This window comes from Melanotaenia boesemani, chromosome 17, assembly GCF_017639745.1.
Source record: "Melanotaenia boesemani isolate fMelBoe1 chromosome 17, fMelBoe1.pri, whole genome shotgun sequence".
Taxonomy (NCBI): Eukaryota; Metazoa; Chordata; class Actinopteri; order Atheriniformes; family Melanotaeniidae; genus Melanotaenia; species Melanotaenia boesemani.
In genome coordinates this window covers 18,270,747-18,295,099 of record NC_055698.1, presented here as the reverse complement: position 1 = coordinate 18,295,099, position 24,353 = coordinate 18,270,747, and the positions used below count along the sequence as shown (strand labels likewise).

The window sequence follows — 24,353 nt, the reverse complement described above, 5'->3', positions numbered from 1 at the left end:
GTGTTGCTTGGTGTAGACGGCTGTTACAGCACTCTTAGTTTGGAGCAGTGGAGGGGGCTAACTGGCAAGCTAAGCTAGCTGCTATTCAAAAACAGAAGAAGGCCAAAATTTCTAAAATAACTCCAACTCCAAACTTACAACAGTTTTATCTGTTTAACAATTTTTTTTCTCCAGTTTACTAACAGAGATTTTCTTTTTCTTTGATACTTTATTTTTCTCCACTGAGGACTGTCCATATTTCTGAGGTAATCCATACCTACAGTCAATAATTGTTTGTTCACTGGCTGCTCACTGCTAGTGAAACATGGTTGTTCACTGGTTGTGGAAATTGTAAATCAATGTAAATACCTATCAGAGGTAAGTGTATTGGTGTAAAAATCCTTAATGCAGCATTAATCTGAACTGCTATAAATGAGAAGTTTAAGTTGTATTGATGGTGAAAATTTGCTAGTCACATACCTATCATGGGTGTGGGTGGTTGTGTGTGTGTATAAAACAAAAAAACATAGCACGACACACTTATATGCAAAGTGTACACGGCTAGGCAGCAGAACAATGTCACCTTTCATGACCTTTCAAAAGTGAACTGTTTAATATTGTCATGTAAGAGAAATCTTAAGTCAATACAGCATTAAAAATCTCAGTATTTCTTCAAACCAGTCTTCCAGTGTGAGTGTATTCTTGGAAATCCAACATTTAAGGATTCTTTTTTGGCATCCAATCAGGTTGACTATATCACTTATTTAATCCTAGAAACTGAAGTTCTGCGCAGTTCAAAATATGTGCATTAGTGCCCAGTACTCTGTTACACTTCAGGCAGAGGAGACTGTCCTTATGTTGCTTCTCAGTAACAGGGTAGAGTGCACCCTTTGAATTACTTTAAATTGTGTCCATATTACTGGTAAGAATGGACTAGTCTTATTACAAAACTCCAAAGCTAATTATCATTATCAACATTCTAAATTAGGGCCTTCTTCTAAGGCAAATGGACCCAGTAATAAGTTATTTCCAGTTATGTTTGTTTCATGGACTAGATTTGTTGATTTTTTTTTTAAGTTAGTTAATTAAGTATGTATATATATATCATTTTATTTTTATTTTTTTAACTATACAGATCTGTATATTGAAAGGGCAAAATCACATCTTTAACCCAGCCAAGCACTAACAATTGGGGTACACAGAACAACATTTACCAGCACCTGCTGTGAATGCTGGGAAATCTTCTTATCATTTCTGTCCACCTTTCTGAGGCAGCGCTCAGTATTTTAGCCTGCCGTTTTAGTCATTACTATCACAGTTGGGTCTCTGAATATAACACTGAAAATTGGCAATACATTGTGATGGACTGAAACAAATAAACTGTCGTTAGATGTAAATATGGCTGCATGAAGATCTCAAAAACATTGAGGTTTTCATATAGTATACCAAGTAAGACTTTTAATGTTTCTACAAACCCCTGAACATACATTCAACCTTGAATAATCCTGTTACAAAATGAAGACCAACTGCAAGAATGAAAGACTGACTTCAGCTACAAGGTCCCAATGTAAAACTAGTTCTCTTAAGGACAGTGGTATAAAAATACACACATGCTGAGCACATCCTGACAGCTGTCACTCCCATCAGCCACCAAACCATCTCCCCTCTGAGCTTGACAACATCCAGGCGTTTCCCTGTCAAACAGCATATGCCACTGCGTTTCTCCTGCTCCGAGCTGCCTGACATTATCTGCTCCCAGACCCTGTGGCCAGCACCGACTCTCAGCCCTCTTGCTGGTGGCACGACAAACATGATCTCTGATGTCTCACAGGCAGTGAAACTGATGCTGTCACTGCACCAAGATATAACATGACTCACTGACAAACACAGTGGAACAAGGACATACAGGCACACCAGTGTGTTCACAAACACACAAATGTACAAGTCGTACAAGTGCTCACGTCTCCACAATGTGCTACACATCAGTTATCACATGTACAGCCTTTCTTCAGGTCAAGTACAAGCTCAGTAATATAGATTTTTTTTTTATTTAAGAACAACTGGTGATTATCTACCAGACACATTTAAAACTTGTTCCACAATTCAATACACACAAGTGTCTTCATAAAACCATTACAGAAAATGCCATGATTGAGAAAAAATCATTCAAAGCTCTGTGTTTACGTTTACCATGATCAGCATGTAGAGTAAAATTCAGGGCAAACATATTAATTTGTTTGTGATTAAAAAGATTAATTCTGTTCAATTTTATATGAAGTCAGAGAGACAACAAGTAAAATGGCCAAAAGATGTGGAATCTAAAAGGCAGGAACTTTTCCTTCATTTGTTGATGTTGCATGCCACCTGCTGGTAGGTAAAACTGAAGCAGCAGTGAGGCCTGTTTTTTTTTTTTTTTCTTGTGTTTTTTTTATCCCTGGTTTAACTATTTCTTTGAAATCAGATGTGCAACTAAACAACCACTCACACAGACTTTTTTATTCTACACTGTGTGCACAAGCATTGTTCAAGAAAGTACTTTTAATTATTGTTTCTATATAGACCAGGAATGTCCAACTCCAGTCCTCGAGGACCACTGTCCTGCAGGTTTTAGAAGTTTCCCTGTTCCAGCACACCTGATTGGATTTAATTGATCATTAACAGGCTTGTGCAGAACTTGACAAGATGTTGAGGAGATCCATTTCACTTGAATCAGGTGTGTTAAACCTGCAGGATAGTGACCCTTAAGGACTGGTGTTTCATATCCCTGATATAAGCTAGGATGCTTAAGAAACCAAAAAGAAATGGAAAGTGACTTTTGACACAGAGCACTAACCTTTTTTTAGTCAGGTTTAATAAAAAAAAAAGTAGTCCCTGGTTTATCTGGTGTGTCCTGCTTATGTGAAGAAATTTATTTTGAGTGCACCGCACTGCAGCCTCACAGCAAGAAGGTCGCTGGTTCGAGCCTCGCCTGGGGGGAGGTTCGAACCTGGGGGGCGGTGGCTTTTCTGTGTGGAGTTTGCATGTTCTCCCTGTGTATGTGGGGGTTCTCCAGCTTCCTCCCACCATCCAAAGACATGCATGTTAGGTTAATTGATGACTCTAAATTATCCCTAGGAGTGAGTGCATGTGTGAATGGTTGCTAATCCCTCCCTGTGTTGGCCCTGCAATGGACTGGTGACCTGTCCAGGGTATACCTGCCTCTCACCTGTTAAAATGCTGGGATAGGTCCCAGTTTACCCACAATCCGTAACGGGTATAGATAATGAATGAATAATGATTGAATCTTTTTCGGTTTATAGACATTTAAATTAAAAATGTGCTCATTCAAAGGTAGAGTGAAGGGCTCATAAAAATTAAAATGCTTAAATTATTTTATGATATATAAATTATTATTTCTCTGGTTTAAAAAAAAGAGAAAAATTCAAGAATCCATTGGTATCAGTTTGGGGTCCAACAACACCTCGATCTACACAGATTCAATGATCAATAGCCATTGTATTGATTCAAAATTAAAATACCGGTCAAGCATAGATACAGTAATTGTCTATAAGACGCACTTAAATTAACATTTACAACTGAAATGTTTACATTTACTTTGTTAGCAACCTAATTTTCTTATCATTAAATAGAAGTAAAGTTTACACTATATCCTACATTAATGTGTACAGTTTTTCTCATTCCATTTTTTTATATTATGTGAACAAGGCTCAAAATACAATATGTGGTATGTTCTATTTTAGTTTACAGAACTGTTTTTCATCGAAATGTCTGAATGAGCTTAGAAATAAAATTATATTTTGACATTTTAGTTGTTCTGAGGTTCAGCGGCTGTTAAATTAGCTGTTAAAAGTTTAAGACGTGATATATCAGGGAAATTATTCTTAAAGCTGAAGTAGTCAGTGTCACTGCAGACTGATCAATATGTGTGAATAATGATTATGCAAGGTGTGTGATGTAGTGAAAACCATTTAATATAAATCAACATTGACCAACTTTATTTGAATAATTTTACAATCAAAGTGTGGACCTGGTGAAAATATAAATTTCGATACCAACATCTTCATCAGCTATGAAACATTTTTACATAGTCAGAAATTTGAAACAAGTGAGACCTCCAGTCTGAGCTTAAAGATTGCATAAAAATTCAGGCTTGCATATAAACAACCTCCTCAGTTTCCTACAGCTTCTTGCTAAACTGTTTGCAACTGCTGCAAAACAAAATTACAGGTTCAGAGCTACCACTAGCATAGCAGTCTGACCTCACTGTCCCTGGAAAACTCATTTCTGAACATTTTCTACTACAAATATTTACTTACAAGTCCTGAAATTCCACTTTTAGAAAACAAAAACAGACCATTAAATAAAACTATCATTTACAATATTTATCAAAAAAAGAAAGAAAAAAAATCCACAAAGGTCACAGATCAAAGTCAATACTCTAGTAATAAATTATGTATTCTCTGGATCTCCCAAGAATCATAAGCTGATGGCTTTTTGTCAAATGCATAGACTATTTCTCTATGGAAGCTGAATACACTGAATAAGTAGAACTAAAATGTAAACATACTAAATAAGTCTGCAAACAGAAACACGTGAAAACAAATGGAGAATGAGATGAATTCTCAAATATCAAAAACAAATATTTTTTTCTGTCTTTCCAGTAGCTTAACTGGCAGGTTTAGGTTGTGAGTAGAACAATTTCTATCAAATAAAAAAGAATCACAGCATTACATTTCTACATCACTAGCACATTGTGAAAGTAGAGCAGATGTTAACAGGATAACTGATCATAAATCACAAAAGTCTGCATTTCTTTTTATTCCAATCTACAAAGCAGAGCACTTTTTCTAACAAATTTTTATAAACTAGCAACATTACAGGAGACCAATTCAGCTCGTGTGCATCAAATTTGGCTCTAGCAACACCTCTTCAACACGAGGATGGGAAACAGTTCTCAGAGTTGCTGTGGTACTGAACTTGGGTCTTGGCATTGCCGATTTCAGTGGAAACAGCTAAATCACAGATGAACTGGGTCACAGATGACTTCCCTTTGAAATGTACTAGAATAATCTCTTAAAATTGAGGTGTTTTTCAAGGATAAATTCATATGATCAGAGACTGCTTGTAGAGTAATGAATGCTCTCTTTGAGAAAGAAAAAATTTGAGTATCAAAATATAAAAGATGTGTTTAAAGTTGAACTATCCTCTCAGCTGAGTTACAGCCATTCTATAATTTGGGGACACAGAATATTATCGGTCTCACTCTAAATGAGTGGGACGGCAAGCTATAAGTGCTGAAGATAAAAAAAAAATGTAAAAAAAATATTTTAATACATCTTAAAAGAAAGCAGCTGTGACTGCACATCACTTTCCTCCCATCTATATACAGTACCAGGACTATACTTTTATATACTTTACAGTACTATAGATAACTGAACTGAATTATGGGCTGAAGTGACACTATTTCATCTGCAATTATGAATGTGTTAAATCACAAAGTCAATTAAAAGCTAAAAATAAAGACAAGATATTATACAAGAAACTAAACAAACTGAAAACATTGATGTACAGCTGGTGATAACACACATATGCATCATGGCTTGTATTTGTCGAAGTTTTAGTGGCATCATTTTGGTATTTTATGTTGTTTCGATTAATCTATTTTTCGTAGCCAAGAGAATATCCTGTTTAACTGAACTCTGTGTTCATTTCCACCTGGACTGTGGCACTTTAAACAAAATCCTCCAATTATCCTCACAGTAATTCTGCCTCATTTCCATAGAACATTTCGAAACACATCTCCATGTGTTAGCTAATGAATCTACTTTCATAAACAAAAAGCATGCCTCACACTCCAAATTAAACAACCATATTGGAAAATAATAGTCCACCACATTGCTTTGCATATATCGGGCATTAACCTGCACTTAGGTCCTGTTTTTTTTTAGGATTCATGGCTGGGGTCCTTTAAAGAACAGCAGGGTTCTTTGTTTAGAGTTGTGCAAGCTGGGACCAACAGAGCACAATGTTTCTTCACGTTCCTTTATGGAGAGACCCTGAGGATGAAGAGGAGCGGCTGTTCATCTGCAGAAAGTAAACATGTAGAACAAAGGTTAGAAATATAAAATATATATATATATATATATATATGTTTCTAACTATTTTTTAACAAATTTCTAACAAATTTATTTAGGACAAAGTAAAGACTAGAAAAAACCTTTATCTTTTACATTCATGCTTCTCAGACTAAAACCTCTCCAAACTAGGATTGTTTTATTCACCCCTGTTGTCCTTGTATGTTTAATCTGTTTTGTAATCCTTCTCTCACTTAGACTGCAATATTGAAAATCACTTGAGATTGAAAACTTGCCCACATATAACTTTGAGGTGGAAAGAGGAGAAAGCAAGAACAGTTGTTGGTAGGATCAGAGTAGGCCTGACTGACAGGCTGATGACACACCATATGGAGATGCTGGGTGAGTTTTACCCCAAGGGGGACAACAATGTCTTTTTATTATTTGTTCGCCTCATACTTGTCAGCCTTTCTTAAGACTACGAGAAGTTGGAGGCAGCCAGGTTGCGAGAGTTGACAGCCGTGCATGCAGACGCAAAAACGTGCGCAGACAAACGTCTGCACAGATATGACAGAGTGTGCTCGGACACAGAGGAGATACAGACAGGAGAGCAGGCTCACACAGCTGGTACAGACACTTATAAGAGAAGGAAGGATTTCTATTCCGTTCTGCAGTCAACTGATTTGAGCTTCTTATAACTGGAGCATGATAGGTGATTTAATTATAAAAAATCTCGGCTCCATTACCAGCTGACTGGCAGGTCTTCTAACATTTGTATTGTTTTGTGTAATACATGCATTCTTATTGGTGCAAAAATGTATTGTTATTTTAACCTGATTTAAGACTTGACTCTAAAAAAGTTCCTGTAATTCCCCAAATAAGGTTAATTATGATGTAAAACTTGTGTAATATTAGTAGAAAGCAATAACTGAATTAATCTATGTAGTGCATGCTGATGTTCACTGCATTATATAGGCATTTATACACCTTAATCACACTCAAGATTTCAAAGTTACCCGGACTGGTTATCATAAGTGCAATTGAGGTTGTTAATTTAAAAAAGATAAAACCTGCTTGTTTTTTGTTGCTTTGTTTTGTTTATACATATACACATATATATATATTTATATATATATATATATATATATATATATATATATACATATACATATATAAATAGTAAGTGGTAAATAAAGATGCCACAGTCGGGCAGTGCTCAGTGTTTTAAAGGTCGTGGATGCAATAAAAGTTTCTGATGGATGTAAAATCTGTTCAAATTTGAGCACAATCTATAATCTCAGCAACAATGTTGCATGCAACATGTTCACATTGCAATAAAAAAAAATACCACTACCACTTGTTATTGTTTTTGTTGTTTTGAAATACCTTAAGATAAAAAGACTGCTCACGTTAACATAATTTGAAAATAAAAGTCCTAATATTGTTATATTATTTTGTTGTTTACCATATACTGGAATAAAAACAAACATGGCAGATTTTTTTAAAATATCATTTGCCATAAAAATTATTTTGTCTTTGTTTGCTTTTTAAAATGTATAAATTTATACACAGTGTATGGATGCATTTTAACAATTATACTTAAAATCAAGTAACTGATGATCAAGAATTTATGGGGAAAAAAATATTAGAAACATACTTGCTTTGAAGCTTCAGATGGCGAATGGACTTCATTTCCAAAATTTCCATTTAACTGCAACATTGCTGTAAAAGTAGAATTGTTAAAGCAGCATTTTAATATAGACATCATATTTTGAAACTTATAGATTTCATTAACATGTATGAAATGTGTCACATGTGCTGAAAAACAACGTAGAGTAAAAGTTTTTTGGGATAAAGTGTGTGTCAACTCATTGCTTTGTTGTATTTGGAAATCTTTGTTGGTTTTTTTTATCAGTCATCCTGAGTTTTCTGACCAATCAAAGCACAAAGTGCATTCCTTACCTTGTGGATCAAGTCTGGGATCAACAAAACCCCAGTGTTGATAAAGAGCTGCCAGATCATGGGGACTGTAGTTCTTCAAGAGACTCAAAATATCAATATCCATAGGTGTTTCTCCTGTTGATTCACTCTTTCCCTGAGCAAACAGGAGTGGATCTAAATATGTTTTGCCACCATGTAGGCCCCACATATTCATGGCAGCCCAGAGATCAGGCCCCTTTGGAGCTGAGGAAAAGTCACGTGACTGCCTGCGGGACTGTAGTCTGTCTGCAGCTGCATTAGAAGTCGTCCCACCCGAATTTCTTGCCAACATAAAACCCAAACCTTCCTGTGGAAAGTTTCCCTCCACCACAGCTCTGTTGCCTCTGAGTTTGGGACTGCTTATAGGCTGAAAATTGTGGAGACTCTTGCTGGGCACAGAACTGTTTGAAGAAGTACTTTGGACACCCGTGCCTTTACTTCCACCCTCCACTGCTCGTTTATGTTCACCAGACTTCCTCTGAGTTTGGAGGCCAACCTTACCACTGAACTGTGTCCCATCTGAAGAACGTGTGTCTTTTGATTGATACTTGCACTTTGGGATGCCTGACTGGGTCTTTGGGGTTGGATGTTTGCTGCTGCTATGGGGGGTGAAACCAGGAGGCTGTGTGCGCTGGGTTCTTGGGGCGGGTAAAGCTGGGCAGTCCTTGCCTTCAAGGAAAGGCGGTGGTCCAGTTCGTCGCCACTGAGAAGCACCCGTCTTTAAGCTCTTGAGGCTGTTTATGCAGGGTGCCCATTTGGGTGCCATGGAGCTGTTTCCATCCACCCTGTGTGCAACACGCTGATGGATCCACAGTACTTCTGGGTAGTTGGTAGTGTGGGAGCAGTATGGACAATGATGTCTCACCAGACCCTCTGTTTTAACTGGATATTTATCAGTGCTATTTCCATCAGTTATGGGTATTGAAGAAAGATTGAGGAGACTGCCAGCTTCAGCAGCAGCATGTCCCTCCCCTTTTACCTCTTTCCAGTTTGACTTTTCTTTCTTAATGCTTGCCTCTGTGAACTCCTGACCAGGAGGATATGTGTAAGGAGTCCAGTATGGTTGACTGAGCAGAACACTCCTGCTTCTGAGGTAGTCCATGTATCTTGAGGCTTTGGAACCACTTTTGCTAATGTTGTCTACAGTGGTGTTCGGTTTGCTGTAGGAACCCAGGTGCTGAGTGTGCAGGTGAGACCTGAGCAGTGAGGCATGAGGAGTGTGGAAATCACAGTGCTCACAGAAGAAGGATTTTTTATCTGTAGGTAAGAAAAGAGGAGATGGTGTGAATGACAAAGATTCTGATTAACTATTAACATGAATTAGAGCCATTAAAATATGCTTTAAGTCACTTAAATTAAACCTAATTTATCATTTCAGATTAGAAATCTTCATGGGTGAGCATTTTGAGACTCGCTCCACACAAGTACTATAACAGTTGTTGTAGTTCAGTTAAAAAGTCACTAGAGGTCTCCCTTTTCCACAGTACAATGTACAAAATTTAGACTTGATTCATCAGGTGAGTTTTAAAATTTCACATTAATTTAGACATCTGCATAGCCATAACATAACATACGAACTGTTGTCCATATGCTGACAAAGCTGTAAGTGTGGTGTTTGTTAGCTCACCTTCCTGCTCTTGGCTCGTGATACTCTTGTTCTGCTTAGATGAAGGCTGGACATCTTTGACCTTCTTAGTCTGCAACGCCTCATAAAATGCATGACCAAGTCCATTCAACAGAACACGGTCCTTCTGGCAAATCTTTTTGTCTCCACCTTTAGTGTGAGCCAAGGTGTTTGATGTGTGATCAAGGCCTGTATCACCCTTCTTCTTCTTGACACCTGAGTTTGAGTTGTCAATCTGCTTCCTCTTCTTCTCCTGCTTCAGTGGTATATACTCTCCCTTTTCTGTGTCGTATGCAACCTCTGCATCAGCCAGTCTCTCCTCCCATCCCAGACATTTTTCAGAGGCCTCCACAAGTCGTCCTCTTGTGGCTAACTGCCACGCTTGGTAACTACAAACTGGGTCCAGCTCTGGAATTCGCCTCCCCAAATGATCTTTCTCAGATGTTTCCTTGGATTCAACACTTTTGAGGTTCAGACTTTCCAAAAACAGCTTCTTATCAAGATGCAGCTCAGAAGCCTCAGTGCCTTGATGTGGTGGACTCTGAGTGTGAGGGTGGTTGGGTTTATGTAGCTTTTCATGAATCTGCAAAGTCTTGCAGTCATAGAAGAAGTTACCACATCCTGCACAAAGCTCATAGAGGCACTCTTCATTTGTCAGTGATGCTGCGTCCATGGAAACCCCATTAATTGTGGCAGGCGGTTCGTTGCTTTTGCTGCCTCGCATCTGCGCTTTGACCCGATGAATGCGCATATGACTTTGGAGGAACCACGCTTGGCGGAAGCGACGTCCACAGATACGGCATCCATGATCCTGGGATCCACGATGCCTTTTCATGTGGGATTTAAGAAGTAATACCTGAGGGAAAACTTGCCCACAAATGGTGCAGGAGATAGGCTCAGTATCAGCCCCATCACCACCTTCAACACCATCTTTACCCTTAACTTTTTTCTTGGTTCCTTTTTTCTTTACCTTCCCATTGACATGAACTTTGTCGGTTGTGGGGGCAATTTTAGGAAGTGTGTTGGCATCACCTTTCTGCCCTTGATCTCCTTCCACCACCTTGTCACTGAGGTTATTACTGAGCAGACCCAGTTTATGGCTTCGGATGTGAGCTTTTAAACTGCCCTTCTGAGCCGTCCTGTGCTCACAGTAGGGACACTTGTACGGCTTCTCCCGAGTGTGTCTTCTCATGTGCTGGGAAAGAGAGCTGAGAAGAGGAAAGCTCCGACCACACACCCCACAGGTGTGGCATGATGCCACATCTTCCTCCGTCTCCACTTTTATACTTGCTGCATGTTTTTCTGATACATCCTCCCTCTCTTCTGTCTCCATCACTTTTTCTAAGGCAATGGCACGTCAACAGTCCTAGTTGTTTTGTAAATCTTCCCACAATGCAGAGTTTTGTTGTTTTTTTTTAAATCAGAGTTCTCAGAACAGGCATCAAAAACTGTCAAAAAGTCACAAATTTAGTCTCCATCCTGAGCTTGATCTGAGTACTTCATCCAGAAGTTGCACGCAGTTTTCATAAGGATACCTGGAAATAGAAAAAAAAAAAGAAATTAATGTAAATTCAGTACTTGTCAAAGCTCACAAATGACCATTTTTAATTTAAAGAGGTCAGGTCAGAATAGGTTTAAATTGTTTTGATTATATTTCTTTATATCAACACACTACATAAGCAGCTTAAAAACGAAAACTGCAGAAGACTTGATACATTATATTCCAAAGGTCATCCTTAAATATCACCTTTAACTTTGTTTTGAATGTCTTTAAATATTCACATAAGATTTCGGGATAACTTTCAACATTGAGATTAAAAGATCATTTGTGATGCTTCCTCCCATAAGAGGTTACCACATATTGAAACAAAACGAGAAAAAAACAAAAAAAAAAAAATCTACTGAAGCAATATGCATCACACGGATTTTAGAGTAACCTCTGTCCCATAGTGGATGAACGACGCCTGTCTGTACATATTAGAGTGCGGGTCAGTGTCTCAACATGCATGTGTCTGTCAGTCCTTTGGTTGCCAATGCCTAAATTGAGTGTGTGAGCTGAAGCATGAAGAGATGTATTCATTCCTGGCCAGCCAGGATGAACCCTTAGGGGCCATCCACTCTAACTCACAATCAATAATCCATTATCAACAAACTTCATTTTAGAAACTCACAAACTGGCACATGCAGAGCTCTGATTCTGGGTAAGTGCTAACCAAATATAGTTGTGGTAGCAAAAAAGTGCATCTCTAAATTTAGCTTTTAAAAATGGTTGAAAGCAGTGATTTTGTGCTTGACAATGTATGTTAACCTTAATATTTTAGACGTTATTTCTAATATGTAGGGAAACTGGAAGGCAAAGTGCAGTCGCCAGAAAGATTACTTCAAAATAAGAAGCCCTTTTAGCTCTAAAACTTCTGTTAAAAACCTGAAGATAATCACTCAAGAGCCCAACATCAGTTATTGTATTCCACATGAAAAATAGCACATGGCACAGGCATGTTCAAACATGTTGCTGAAGCGAATTTGTTAAGCTGTTGTGGTAAAAGAACGTACTCTGTGGAATATAGCCAGCCAGGCAGTCAAAAGAAAAACCTGCTATTGTGTCGGCCGCACCAGAACTGTCACATCGCCTCATGTCTGGCCTTCCAGCCCTCATTAGGGGGTCGACAGATTTATTGTTGAACCAAAGAGGCCTAGGTCTACACGTCACTGTCTTCGAATACATGTCTGGGCACAGAGGCGGGACAAAAGACAACTCTTGTTTGTGTTGTCAGTTCCTGAATATGAGGGGGAAAAAAAAATAGATGTGCAAATGCATAAAGTCTAAGAAAACAGTCTGACTGGTAGGGTTTTTAGAGAATAAGGCTGTCTGTCTAATTATCTGTATCTGCATCCACATGCGCATCTGTCTATGTGCATGCCTCCCTTCTTGCAGTCATGTGTGCTGATCCGCTCACACTGGAATGGGTGTTGTATCCCGAATATGGAGGAGTTTAGGGGGTGTTTCTGGATATGGCAGGTGTTTTTGTAGGCAGACGCTATCAGATTAGTACATGGGCAATGTGGCACACTGTCTCCGAGAGGGGGAGGATATGCAGGAGAAACTGGAGGGTGGCAATTAAGGGGTTAAGGTTAAGGCGAATGTAATGACTTAACACAATGGGGATAAAGTCAGGGACTGAGGGCAACAGATGGGTATAAACAGGCCATCAATGCAGAGTTAGCTGCCTCTACAGTGTGAGCTTGTGTCTTTGTGGAAGCTGCCTATTTGCTTATATATCCAATTTAAGATCATTTTGAGACCTATAGCTTTTTTTACTCCTTCATCCTCTACGTGCTCAACTATCTTTCCCACTTCCTCTGCTTTTATCCCATAAACACTCAATGTTCTTTGGAGGATCAAAGAAGTAATGCAGATAGCCAAACATGTTGCTCCTGGGCTCATCTCATTTCTTTTAGAGTCCCTCGCTCCCTTTTTCCTCTCTCTTTTCTTTGGCAGTTGAATAGCCATGTCCAGTCAGCTGTCCTCACATTGATTCATCCTGACGTCCCAACCAGCTCAGCACAAACTCCCTATGGTCAGGGCACGGATGCTGAGAGCCTGTGTGCTGTGATGTGTGCACACGCTCATGCAAAAATATCCACTGCCGGCATGTCGTATGTTTGTGCATTGCTCATGAGCCCGGTTGCTGTGGACTGGAAATAGTATCTCTCATCAACCACATCATGCAGCTAAATACCTCAAATACTAAATTTGTGTTTTTTGGATGAATGAAAATCCACTTTTTTATTAGTATCTGCCGTTACAAACTAGTAAGAGATGTAAAAATGTTTGCTTTATACCCCATGACTGTGTGCATGCTTATGTGTCTGCATCAGTGTGTGCATGTGTGTGTATGTGCTGAAGTCATCCAAATATTCACATCCACAAGCCTGTGCCAACATACCCCTGACTGGAGATAGCATGTGACCGTCCTTATGCTAGTGTTCAAAGCCATAGTCACTCACTAAGCCTCACCTCGCATCTACGGTTTTGTGTCCAATAATCCTGTCTGTTTCCACCAACTACAAACACAACTGAGGCATTAAACAAAACTACCACACAAACTGAGGGTGTTTTCTTTGCTTTAAATGTAGTCTTTCTGTAGGTGTTTTTAAAAAGCCGCTTTTAGTCCATACTTGTGAATTAAGGAAAATGCTGTTTTGGGTTTGTTTTTTTTACAAACAACTACAGATTGAAAGCAAGCAAATAAGCTTGTCAGATTCTGGTACAGAGTCTTAACGTTCTCTCAGGCACAGCTTTACTAAAAAAATCTCTCATGCCACCATCACCAAAAGAACCAATAAGCAGCCTTCATTTTCCACCAACTCACCAGAAATCTTTTGCTGTATTAAAACAGTCTGCCACAATGAACACCTGTGTAAAATGACACTCCTGTAAAGGAGAAAAATAAATACCTCTCCATATTTATGTTTTTTTTTTTTTTTGCAAGTGTGCAGAAACTGTATTCGCTGCTGATTCACTGCTGATGCAGTTTAAGATGACTCCTTCCAGGTGTAATGGTGCAAACACAGACTCCCAGGTGCCTACATGGGATGACACGTTTAATGACTGTCCAACACAGGAGAGCGTGCTCAACATCACATGTCACACTGCGAAGGTTCTCCTTCCACAGAGTCCCAGATGACAAGAGAACTATAAATGGCTTATAAACTTGTTGTAAGCCACTTAATGCTTAGTCTTTTACTTGATGTTTGATATAAATAAAATCAAAGATTCATATTCTTAGAATAAGTCTATAGAAATATTTAAATCAGACCTTTGATATCTATAGTCTACATGGATTAAAAAATCAACGACAAAACATTTAGTCTTTTCTGTCAACATGACCTGAATGCAGCCTTAAAGCCTAAGGATATCCTGGTTATCACAGAACAACCATGTTGGAGCTGGCACAAAGCTTCCTATCTGATTGCAGCCTGGTTTCCAGCCCAGAAACTGATGGTGTTAAAGAATTACATCATTCCTAGAGTGACTTAACTGCATGGAAAACACAGTGAAGCAACATTGTACTCTTACCGTGGGTGACTAGCCTAATGTACCTAAAAGATTAGACAGCCACGAGCTCAATAGTCACAAGCACAGACAAACTTGCGCACATTTGAGCCCATCCCCCTCCTTGGTCAACTCTCCACTCTGTTACACAACATATATAGGGATTACTCTTCACTGCATGAGATGAGCTGCTCGATGAGTGGCTTTTTTATCATGGATGCGCTTAGTGCATTAAGCATCCATGACAAGACAAAGAGAAGAGCAGAAAGATTCACGGTTGAGATTTTACCTGTTAACAAAAGCTCATACATGGCCTACTACAGACATTAGAGACCATCTAATGCCATTGTAAACGGAAAGATAAAGGTTAGGAGAAGACATATCTTAGATTATTTTCACATAGATTTGAGGATCCACTGTGAACCCACTCTCTTTTCACAGTGGATTGGCTAGTGTGGGAGACACTGGAGTATAATCTGCTGGCATTAACTTGCTCTCTAAAAAAAGCACTCTCGACAGGGATTAGATTATCATGGCAAGGTCAACTCAGACTCACCCCGTCTCCCTTTATGTGTCTCTATCACTCTGGTTTGTGTCTTTTTACTGCGTCGGTTTTCCTCACATCATCTGTCCTCCAATCCGAGGAGGAAATTTTGAGAGACTGATTTTGGTCTCACTTAAATATAGGTCAAGCTGGTAATGTGAAAGAAATCCAATAGATTAAGAGATTAAAATGTACACAATGCATGTTACAGTGTGAACAATATTGAACTTATTTTACTTCAAAAAATTAAAAAAAAAGAAAAAAACTGACACTCTGATTTAGTTGTTTTTTTTTTCTGTAGATTAATAAATTATTTTAAGGAGAAAGAAAATAATTCTTTATTTATCTACAAATGGAAATATGTAATCAGCTCCATTGTCTGTGTAAATGTTGACATATTAGTCTGTGTATTCTTCCAGTGGATTTCACTGGAGGTACCACACCAAACTCAGACCATACAGAACTTCTGGATTTACATTATGTAAATAACTAATAGTGAGACAATGATGAGCATGAGCATTTGTTGTTGAGATCATGGCAGAAAAGGCAACATCTGCAGCACTGGTAATGAAGGTTTCTTTATCAAAGATGTCAGTATCTCATCTCATCTGTCCCAACACTGCCTATACAGGTCAACTTAATATTGCACCTTCTGTACATATACCATTCATTTCTAGGAATATGGATAACTTTTTTTTTCCAAACAAGTGCTTGATATGTGACTTAGCCACCATAAAAAACCAAACGCATAATTAAAACAAGTGTTTTCTCAGCCCAACACTCCAAAACATAAAGACATGTGGTTTACTGTAAAAGGCAGTAAAGACTAACAATAAAACCGAATATGAGAAGATTTTAGCATTTTGTCTGAATTATTAAATCACGGATGGAAATTAATAAACATCAGATTTTTCTTTCCTCTTGATAATAAAATCACTTTGTTAAGGTGATCTAATGTGGAAAATGATATTTGGGGGCATGATTTATATCTGGTTTAATATATTTAATTTAATATTTATATTTAATATCATTTATTAATATAATTTATTTTACGACTGATGAGTCAGTTTTGGTTAAACTTAACTTTGAGTTCATCCTTGCACACTTGAACATGACTCAGCCACAGAGCAGAACTTGCTATACTTCATGCTGCTTTTGTTTACCTCAGTTATCTAAGATAAATATCTCCCTCCTGTATGTTCAAGACCTGAGTGTTTAAACATGTCTGCGTGTGGTTTAGATAACACTGATATTGATTTTGACCAAATCCAAACTTGAGCAATCTCATTTATACAGCTGACACTTTTAATAAGTTTAAATGAGCTTTGCTTTTGCTCTCTTTGTTAAATTGAACTATTCCATGTTAACTCTCAGGCTGAAAAGTAGAGGTTTATTTGTAAGAACAACATATGCACAATTTTCTATTTCCTCTTGTGATTAAAGTAGGGGTTGAAGAAGGGTAAGGTGATAGCTGCTTAGCGATTTTACCCAGGAGCAAAAGAATGACAGCTGGCAGGAGGGTTTGGATTAGGTTTCCCAAAGGGGTACTGCATCTTTTACACCACCGCTTCTTTGGAGCAGAATGGGCTGATAGTAACCTGATTCCCTTGGATCCATCCAATCTCATCTCCCTCTGTCTCAATGAAACCAAACAGAAGGGATCTGAGAACGCCTTACTCATCCCTCCCATCTTCCATCTGGACAGTTTGCCAGTGTTTGAACTCCAGCTCCTCCACTGGAGACTTAAAGGGCAAGTTCCTTTTTTTTCAGGAACCCATTTAATTCACAAGCTGGACATGTTCTCCACATATGATATACTTCCTTAGACCAGTATTTTGTTTCATTGGAGAAGATGCTAACAATGAAAAGTGGACTTTTGGCTTTGTGAGGAATGCTTCTTTACATCATACCAAGATTTACCAGAACCATCTCTACTTGTCAGTATAAACAAGTTGTATTTAAATAATCAATTATGGTGATTAAGTACTTCTTAAAACTAAGTATGTTTGTTTTGTTTTTGTTTTTTTTTTTCAAATGTGTTTTTTGCTAAATCTTGACTTTGATTTAACCCATAACTACAACAAAGTCATTGTCTTTACAGATTAAATTACAAATTTCCTCATTAAAATCTCCAGAAATAGTTTACAGTCTTGTTTCTTTCCTAACTATTTCAATTTGTTGGCCAATTCTTCCTTTTTAAAGTCACAACCAATTTCAGATCTCTAATTTTCATTCCTATAAGTTGGACTCAATCACTAAGTTCAACATGGCTCTTTTAGTTCTTTCTTTCATTGCATGGACAGTTTGTACAGGAATCTCATTATCTATCTTGTCTATGTAACTAAGGTTAAAAGTAGTCACTGTGTTTTAACAATGCTTTTCATGACAGCTATTGATCCTGGAAATTTCAATCTCTGCAGCAGGTAAAGTGCTTTTGAAGCTTAGTGGGAAAGGGCTGCTCTGTTGCAAGTATACCAAAGCATCAGAAAAATGGTCAACTTTAACTTGTATGCAACAGCTTGGCAGGGCAAGAAATTGCAACATTGATAAAAGTGCAAAAAACATTCATGCCGCTGCTTGAAGTGCACTGGATTTACGGTAGTCTTCATCATCAAACTTTTGTACAACTTGGTGCAATTTGTGCAGCTGTCCCTGTTTTGCAAATGTGCCACTTCTGCAGCATGCAACAGGTTACAAAGGTAGGTCCGGGAGGTGCAAAATAGCCTTATGTGCCACCAAAGTGCCCATTTCACCTGGCACTGTTACAACAATTTTGATGCACCCTGCTGTTTGCAAAGCTGAATGGTTAACATGAACCTCACACTGGTCTATTTCATAGAGCTTATTGTCTTAATGGCTGGAAATGACAGCAAGATAAAGAATTAATAAGTAAACATTTATATAAAAAAGCCAAAGCAAGAAATGTTTTTGTGTTTCCTGTTAACTGTGTGCTGATATATCAATCATCGCAATTGTTATTTGTTTTTTTTTTAGTCTGCTAATCTACTAAACCTTTCAGCTCTATCTTGAAACTGTTTAAGATTTTTTTTTTTATGTTTTGTAAGAAAATTTTTCTTGTGTCAATTTATTTACACATTTTGCATTTTGTATTTACTGACAATGATCCCTTGATAGCTTAGACAACACACCTAATGCAGTCTGATACAACAGGTAAAGGCAGTTAGCATGTGATAACATTCCTCTGAATCCAGCATGAGGTCCATCTGTATGGTGTGCTTTTAGGTTATCACATCAGAACAGAGGATGCACACTCAGCAAGAAAATGTACACACTGTTTTGAAGGCAGACTGCCATGTTTTGCAATCTTCCTTTTCTGCCCTGTGAACAGTGCAGTTATGCTCTCGTTTCAGTTTGATTGGTAGGTTTTTTGTTATGAGGATGTAGGTGTCTTTCTGATCTAGTACCTGGAGCATATCTGGGAGGTTTTTGAGTCTGTGCTGACATGTGTGCAGCAACATATACAATGGTTTTATGTTCCATAAATGATTAAGCTAGGGAGAACTGAAAATGTGAAGATGTTTCAGAGTCAAACGTATGTTAAACAGCACCACTGCAGATCTTGTTTGATAAGCAACAGCTGACCCCTCCCACCACACACACACACACACAGCATATGTTATATTTTGCTGCTTAGCAGTAAATTGAAAAGAACAGAAGTTCAAAGGTACTGACCTGCTTGGCTCATGTACTATTCTTAGGGCTGTTTCCAGTGTGACTCATATCAGATCTTTCAAAACACAAATACTTAAATATACACTTGATAGAGTCCACCTTGTAGTTTCTTACTAACTACTCTCTCAGTGTAGCCTATTTGTTGTTTTTCCTATTATGTAGCTGCATTTTTTTTTTGTTTGTTTTCTTTTAGTTAAGCTGGCAAAATCCAATGTGTTTCAGTCTATTTGTCACACAAGGGAGCTGCTCAAAGTAGAGATGGCCTTACCCCTCACATCCTCCTGTCTGCTCTGTCTGCACCCATCCCCCTTCCAGCAACAAGCTCCTGTCCAGACCCCTGTCTCCTGACCTAATCTAGATGATTAAATCATTTTTCTTTAGCACAAATTTTGTCCCCCCACTACTCTTGTCTAGTAGTTGTGTCGCACACCCTCCCCTATTGATCGTAATGCTGAGGAGATTACCCTAATAGCTGGGATTACCTCCCCACATGTTGGTTGGCCACATACTCGAGGGGAGGAGGGGAGAGCTGGGGATGGTGCATGTTGTGCATGATGTGCAAGTGTATGGAAGGGGGAGGGAGGGGTGGAGGACTAAGAAATAGAAAATCTGGGCCTATTTGTTTATTGCCAGTGAAGACTAGATCATAAAGGACCACAAGTAATATCATGTCTGGATGTCTGTGGGATGTAATTGGAGTTTTTGCAGCCTACATAATACTCTTGATCCTAAAATGCTAACACTGCTTGTGAGTATGAGTCAAGAGCTTTTTAACAGTAGGGCAGACAAACAAAACACCCAAAAGACCTGGTTGCCCCCCCCCCCCCCCCCCCCCCCCGTGCTCATTAAGTCAATGCAGCCCAGCCTAAAGCCTAGCAACATAAAGATGAAACAGTTAGTCAATTAAATAAATGGTGAAAACATACTCATAAATTGTATTATTGATTATAAGGAGGGTGAACATCACTTAGTTGTGGTCTTCATTAAAAATTTAATATAAGGCTGTGGGGAACAGCCACTACTGTTTGATTCTTCTAAAAGACTAAATTTGTAATTAACTGTGAAAGGAGCAAAGTAAGTTAAGAAAGATTGGTTTCTATTGCAACTGTATAATAATTGGATTGAATTTGGCTGATTCCAGATTAATTGTACTTAACTTGTTTATTTTATTTTTTTAAAGTAGCTTGTCATCATTTTAGTTGTAAGTTGGATCTACACAAATAAATTGTAACATTAATTGTCAGGTATCATCATTATGTATGATAATGCAGCAGTTCGGCGTCCAGCAATCGTCCATCCACATGTTTACAACAGGTCAGTTTGACATCTTTCAGTGTTTTGATGCCTGCCTCAAGTTTACAGTTTCTGCAAAATGAAGATGTTAAATCCACAGAGGCAGCCAGAGAGGCTGGAGTCCATTCAGATAGTGCAGAGAAAAGGAATTCCGTTAATCCGCCGCTGATCCGGTACAATGGCAGCCTTGTTGTCTGCCCCGTTTGCACTCACCTACCACAAGTTTGAGTGTGCTGAACGTGTTGGCTGATAGCTGCTTTACAGCTGTGCCGACCCACAGTTAAGATAATGATAATGGTCTAATAACAATACCGTGTGAAGTCCCATCTGTGGGACATTCGTGCCAGTCGCTTGGAGAACACAAGACTTGGCCGAGTGTTGCACAGATAACTGACATCCATATTAGTTGCAAACAAACCGAACGGGATGTTATAGTTAACTTTCGCCTTTACACAAACTCTAAAACAGAGCAGCGCCGCTTTGCAAACTGCCTGAACCACCACAGCATCCCTCTCCTGTCCCACACACCATCTTTTGTTAGTTAATCGTCCTTTAGCTTCACTCCTTACCTTAAGGGGGGGTAAACGTTAGGCGGCAGGTTGCTCCTGAAGGAATCCCATCACAGATAAAACAATGGCGAGCTTCGTTCAGCAGACCAACACTTGTCGACAAATCAGCGCGCTGTCTTTCGGTGGCGTTTTCATCTCTTTCTCCCCCAAGTAGCACCAAAAACTTCCGTGTATTTCAATCACAGTGGTGTACCTGAACCGCACTCCCGTCCTCCTGCTCCTCGCGGCAGCAGCAGCCGTCGTAGCTGGGGACAGGAGTGACGCGAGAGATAACGTTATTAACGTTAATAACAAGCAGCGCGAGTGATCTCTGCGTGCGCGCGGCTCTGTCCCGTTCACTGCTGCTGGACTGAGAGGTGAAGGGTGGGCGCGCGCAAGCAGTTATCTTAGATCGACAAAGTTTAGACATTTTGGGGCAGTGATACACAGAAGAAAGTAAACAACATTATGGACTCCAGTTTAATCAATTTGGAGAAGTTTAACCAGAAACCCTCCTATAAGAAGTAAGCAAAAGAATTAAGAAAATCTTAAAAATGAACAGGTTTTACTCCAATAGAGAAAGAAGCTTTCTGAATCAGGCTCAGAAAACCCCCTCGTTACCTATATATATATATAAAAAGAATGCGTTGTGTTTAATGATGAGTGCAATCATGCAAATGTAACCACCCTCCCAGGATCAGAAGCAGACAAGGGGGCACCCAGCTACCATGGAGCATAGAAAGTAGGCAGCCCACTGCAGAAATAACCACACACCAACCAATGAAACAGCAGAGGAAGGCCACAGCCAGAGCCCTAATAGCCATGGAGCAAGAGCCCCAGGAAGCCAGGGATGCCAGCACCCAAGCATGAGTGAAGCACAGTTTCAAAAGAATATGTTCCCAATTTATTAAGTCTGTCTCAAAACAAATATCTATGATGCTAATTATTCATTATGTTTACATATTTTACTATGAAACATAGCTGGGTTAATCTTTTCTCCTCCTAAGGCCTTGTGAAAGTGTACCACTAAGTTTCCATTCTGGCAAGCAGGCTTCATGTAAATATAGTAGAAAAAAAATAAAAATAGCCCACATGATGTGCTTAAAAACTACAACAATAAAGTTCTTAAAACCACATGTGACATGGGCACCTCAACAAGACAGGATGGAAAATAATAAGTGTTCTAATCTAATGGATTTTGTGCTTTGCTGTTACAAATAACTCATAATACTTCACATAATATAGACTTAATTAAGTACACTTTCATATGCAATTCCAGAAAAAGTACCCCAAATTTAAACAGGCAAGGGCCTTTTTCAAGGAGCTACACAAATATTTTTCCAGTGGGTTTTCTATAGTTTTTATCCAAGTATAGAATACAGGGTAAAAGAAGTAAATTGAGCCTGAAACATGCTTAAATGTTAGCCTACAGATTTCTACAAGTTGTGGGTGATTTATAATTTAGAGCATAACCACCCCACCCCTCTAACCCCTATACCCAGACCCCTAATGAGAAAGGTTCCTGTGATAAAAATGCAGGATCCTTTCATCATTTTCTTTAGTTTTTCTTCTTCTTCTTCTTTGTATATGTTTTTGGTTTTAGTTTTTAAATGGTGCACCTTATAAAACTAATGTAATTGGCCCATGGTTCTCATTTCTGAATCTTTTTGTCACTGCATTGTAGTGTCTCTCCAGGTTGAAATGCAAGTGCAGGAGCCAAGGAGGAGACACAAGGAGAGAGGATTAGAGGCAATACAACAAAATGAGACATCCTTGCGTCAGAGCTATCCTTTAAACATGGCCCAGTAGCATCATGTGTCCACTGTTTTGTAGTAGCCCACAGCTGTATTTTATGTCTGTCAGAATATAATATAAAGGACTGCGGTCTTGAAGTACATTGCTTTCAGCTTTGTATTCTTATAGACTAAATATCTTTTTCAAATTAATTTGTAATTTACACAGTGATAACAAATTAAATTAAATTAAATTAAATTACAAATACTTCATTAATCCTAGAAGAAAATGGCTGATTTCAATTTTAAATTGGCATTTTTACAATGACAAAATCCAAAGGAACTGGACAGTTCTGTGACATTTGATTTTGGATAGTTATTTGCAATCACTTATTTGATTTTTTAAAAATGTAATTTACTACACAACTGAGATAGGCAACTGCAAAATTTAGGTTTTTTTTTTTTTTTTTTTTTTTTTTTTTTTTTTTTTTTTTTTTTTGTAATACCACTTTCTGCCACTAGATGGGGATTAAATTTCACAGTGGTTTCTAGTCTGCCCCGGAGACAATAGAAAAAGACGAAGCAGTAGTCGGTGCTGGCAGAAGCAAATAAACTAACAGCGAACAGATCAGAGACATGAATTAAAACTACTTATCAACAAGCAAAGCAATTACAACAATGGCAGGCATTAACTTTGCCAATACCATTGACGAAACTGCAAGAATAGCAAGATAGTCAAACAGGAGTGAATACTGATGTTTCTTCTTTCATTAGAGGCAGTTTTGGGGCATTTAAGAGCTAGAATCTGAAGCAGAATTTGCAACTTCCATAAGCTTACTGAAGAAGCTTGCATTATTAACACTGTGTATGGAGTTTGTTTGGTATGTGGTTTGGTATTATCAGGACAAATGGTGTTGCTTTTCTCTTTTTTTTTTTTTTTTTTTTGTGCCAATATGGCAAAATCCATATGTGGTTAGTGTTAATGGTTCCTGTCATGGTTATGTTTTAAACTGGGTAAATCAGCTCACATACCATTAGAATCACAATTAGGGTGTTCACACCTTATTTTAAGTTTGTTGTGGAATTTATTTTTACCTTTTCTTAGCCATTATGGATGACTGGAGACAGGAGCCAGTGCAACAGAACTGGGTAAAAAAAAGTTATACTTCAAGAAAGTGGATCATATAACTCCAGTCCTCAGATCTTTATGCTGGCCTCCTGTTTGTCAAAGAATTTACTTCATAATCCTGCTGTTAGTTTACAAAGCACTGAATGGTTTAGGGCCAAAATATATTCCGGATCTCCTGGTTCATCATGAACCAACCAGATCCCTCAGTTCCTCACTGTTGAGTCTAGTTTCTGTTCCCAGAGTCAGAGCTAAACATGAAGAGGCAGCGTTCAGTTTTTATGCTCCTCAGATGTAGAACAAACTCCCAGAAAATGGCAGGTCTGCTGAAACTCATTAACTCATTATTCATCAAGACTAAAGGCTTTTTTATTTGCTGCTGCCTTTTATCAAAACAACTGTTAATTCCTCACATTGGAACTTTTATTTCTTGCATTTTTAAAGTTAGTTTTTAATGTACTTTTCAGTGCTTCTGCACCCCACCGTAATGCTTTTAATATATCTGTATAGCCTATACTTGTCCTATACATGAAATGTGTTATACAACTTCCTTTCCTTGAATAAATGAGAATTAAAACATATTCCTGTTTTGGTAAAATTTTGCCCTATTGTGGAAAATCATATCTGAAAAACAAAGTTACAAAATTCACCTCTAAATTGTAGCTTAATGTCCCTGAAAGTGGCCTAAACAGCTACAAAAAAA

At 38.4% G+C, this 24,353-nt stretch overlaps 1 protein-coding gene across 2 annotated transcripts; it reads right to left on the bottom strand.

The window, feature by feature from the left end:
* Positions 1-3,930: 3,930 nt before the first annotated feature.
* On the bottom strand, positions 3,931-21,062 carry LOC121628349 (zinc finger protein 516-like). 2 transcript variants are annotated; one of them, XM_041967375.1, is made up of 6 exons: positions 20,813-21,062; positions 15,270-15,406; positions 9,661-11,192; positions 8,016-9,290; positions 7,711-7,775; positions 3,931-6,063 (listed from the first exon to the last, which is right to left on the bottom strand). In XM_041967375.1, exons 3-6 carry the CDS (start codon positions 10,988-10,990, stop codon positions 6,013-6,015), a joined length of 2,721 nt encoding a protein of 906 aa, XP_041823309.1. In that variant the 5' UTR covers positions 10,991-11,192; positions 15,270-15,406; positions 20,813-21,062; the 3' UTR covers positions 3,931-6,012. The 2 variants fall into 2 exon arrangements, with proteins under 2 accessions (XP_041823309.1, XP_041823307.1); XM_041967373.1 differs by lacking the exon at positions 15,270-15,406.
* Between the last annotated feature and the right edge of the window lie 3,291 nt (positions 21,063-24,353).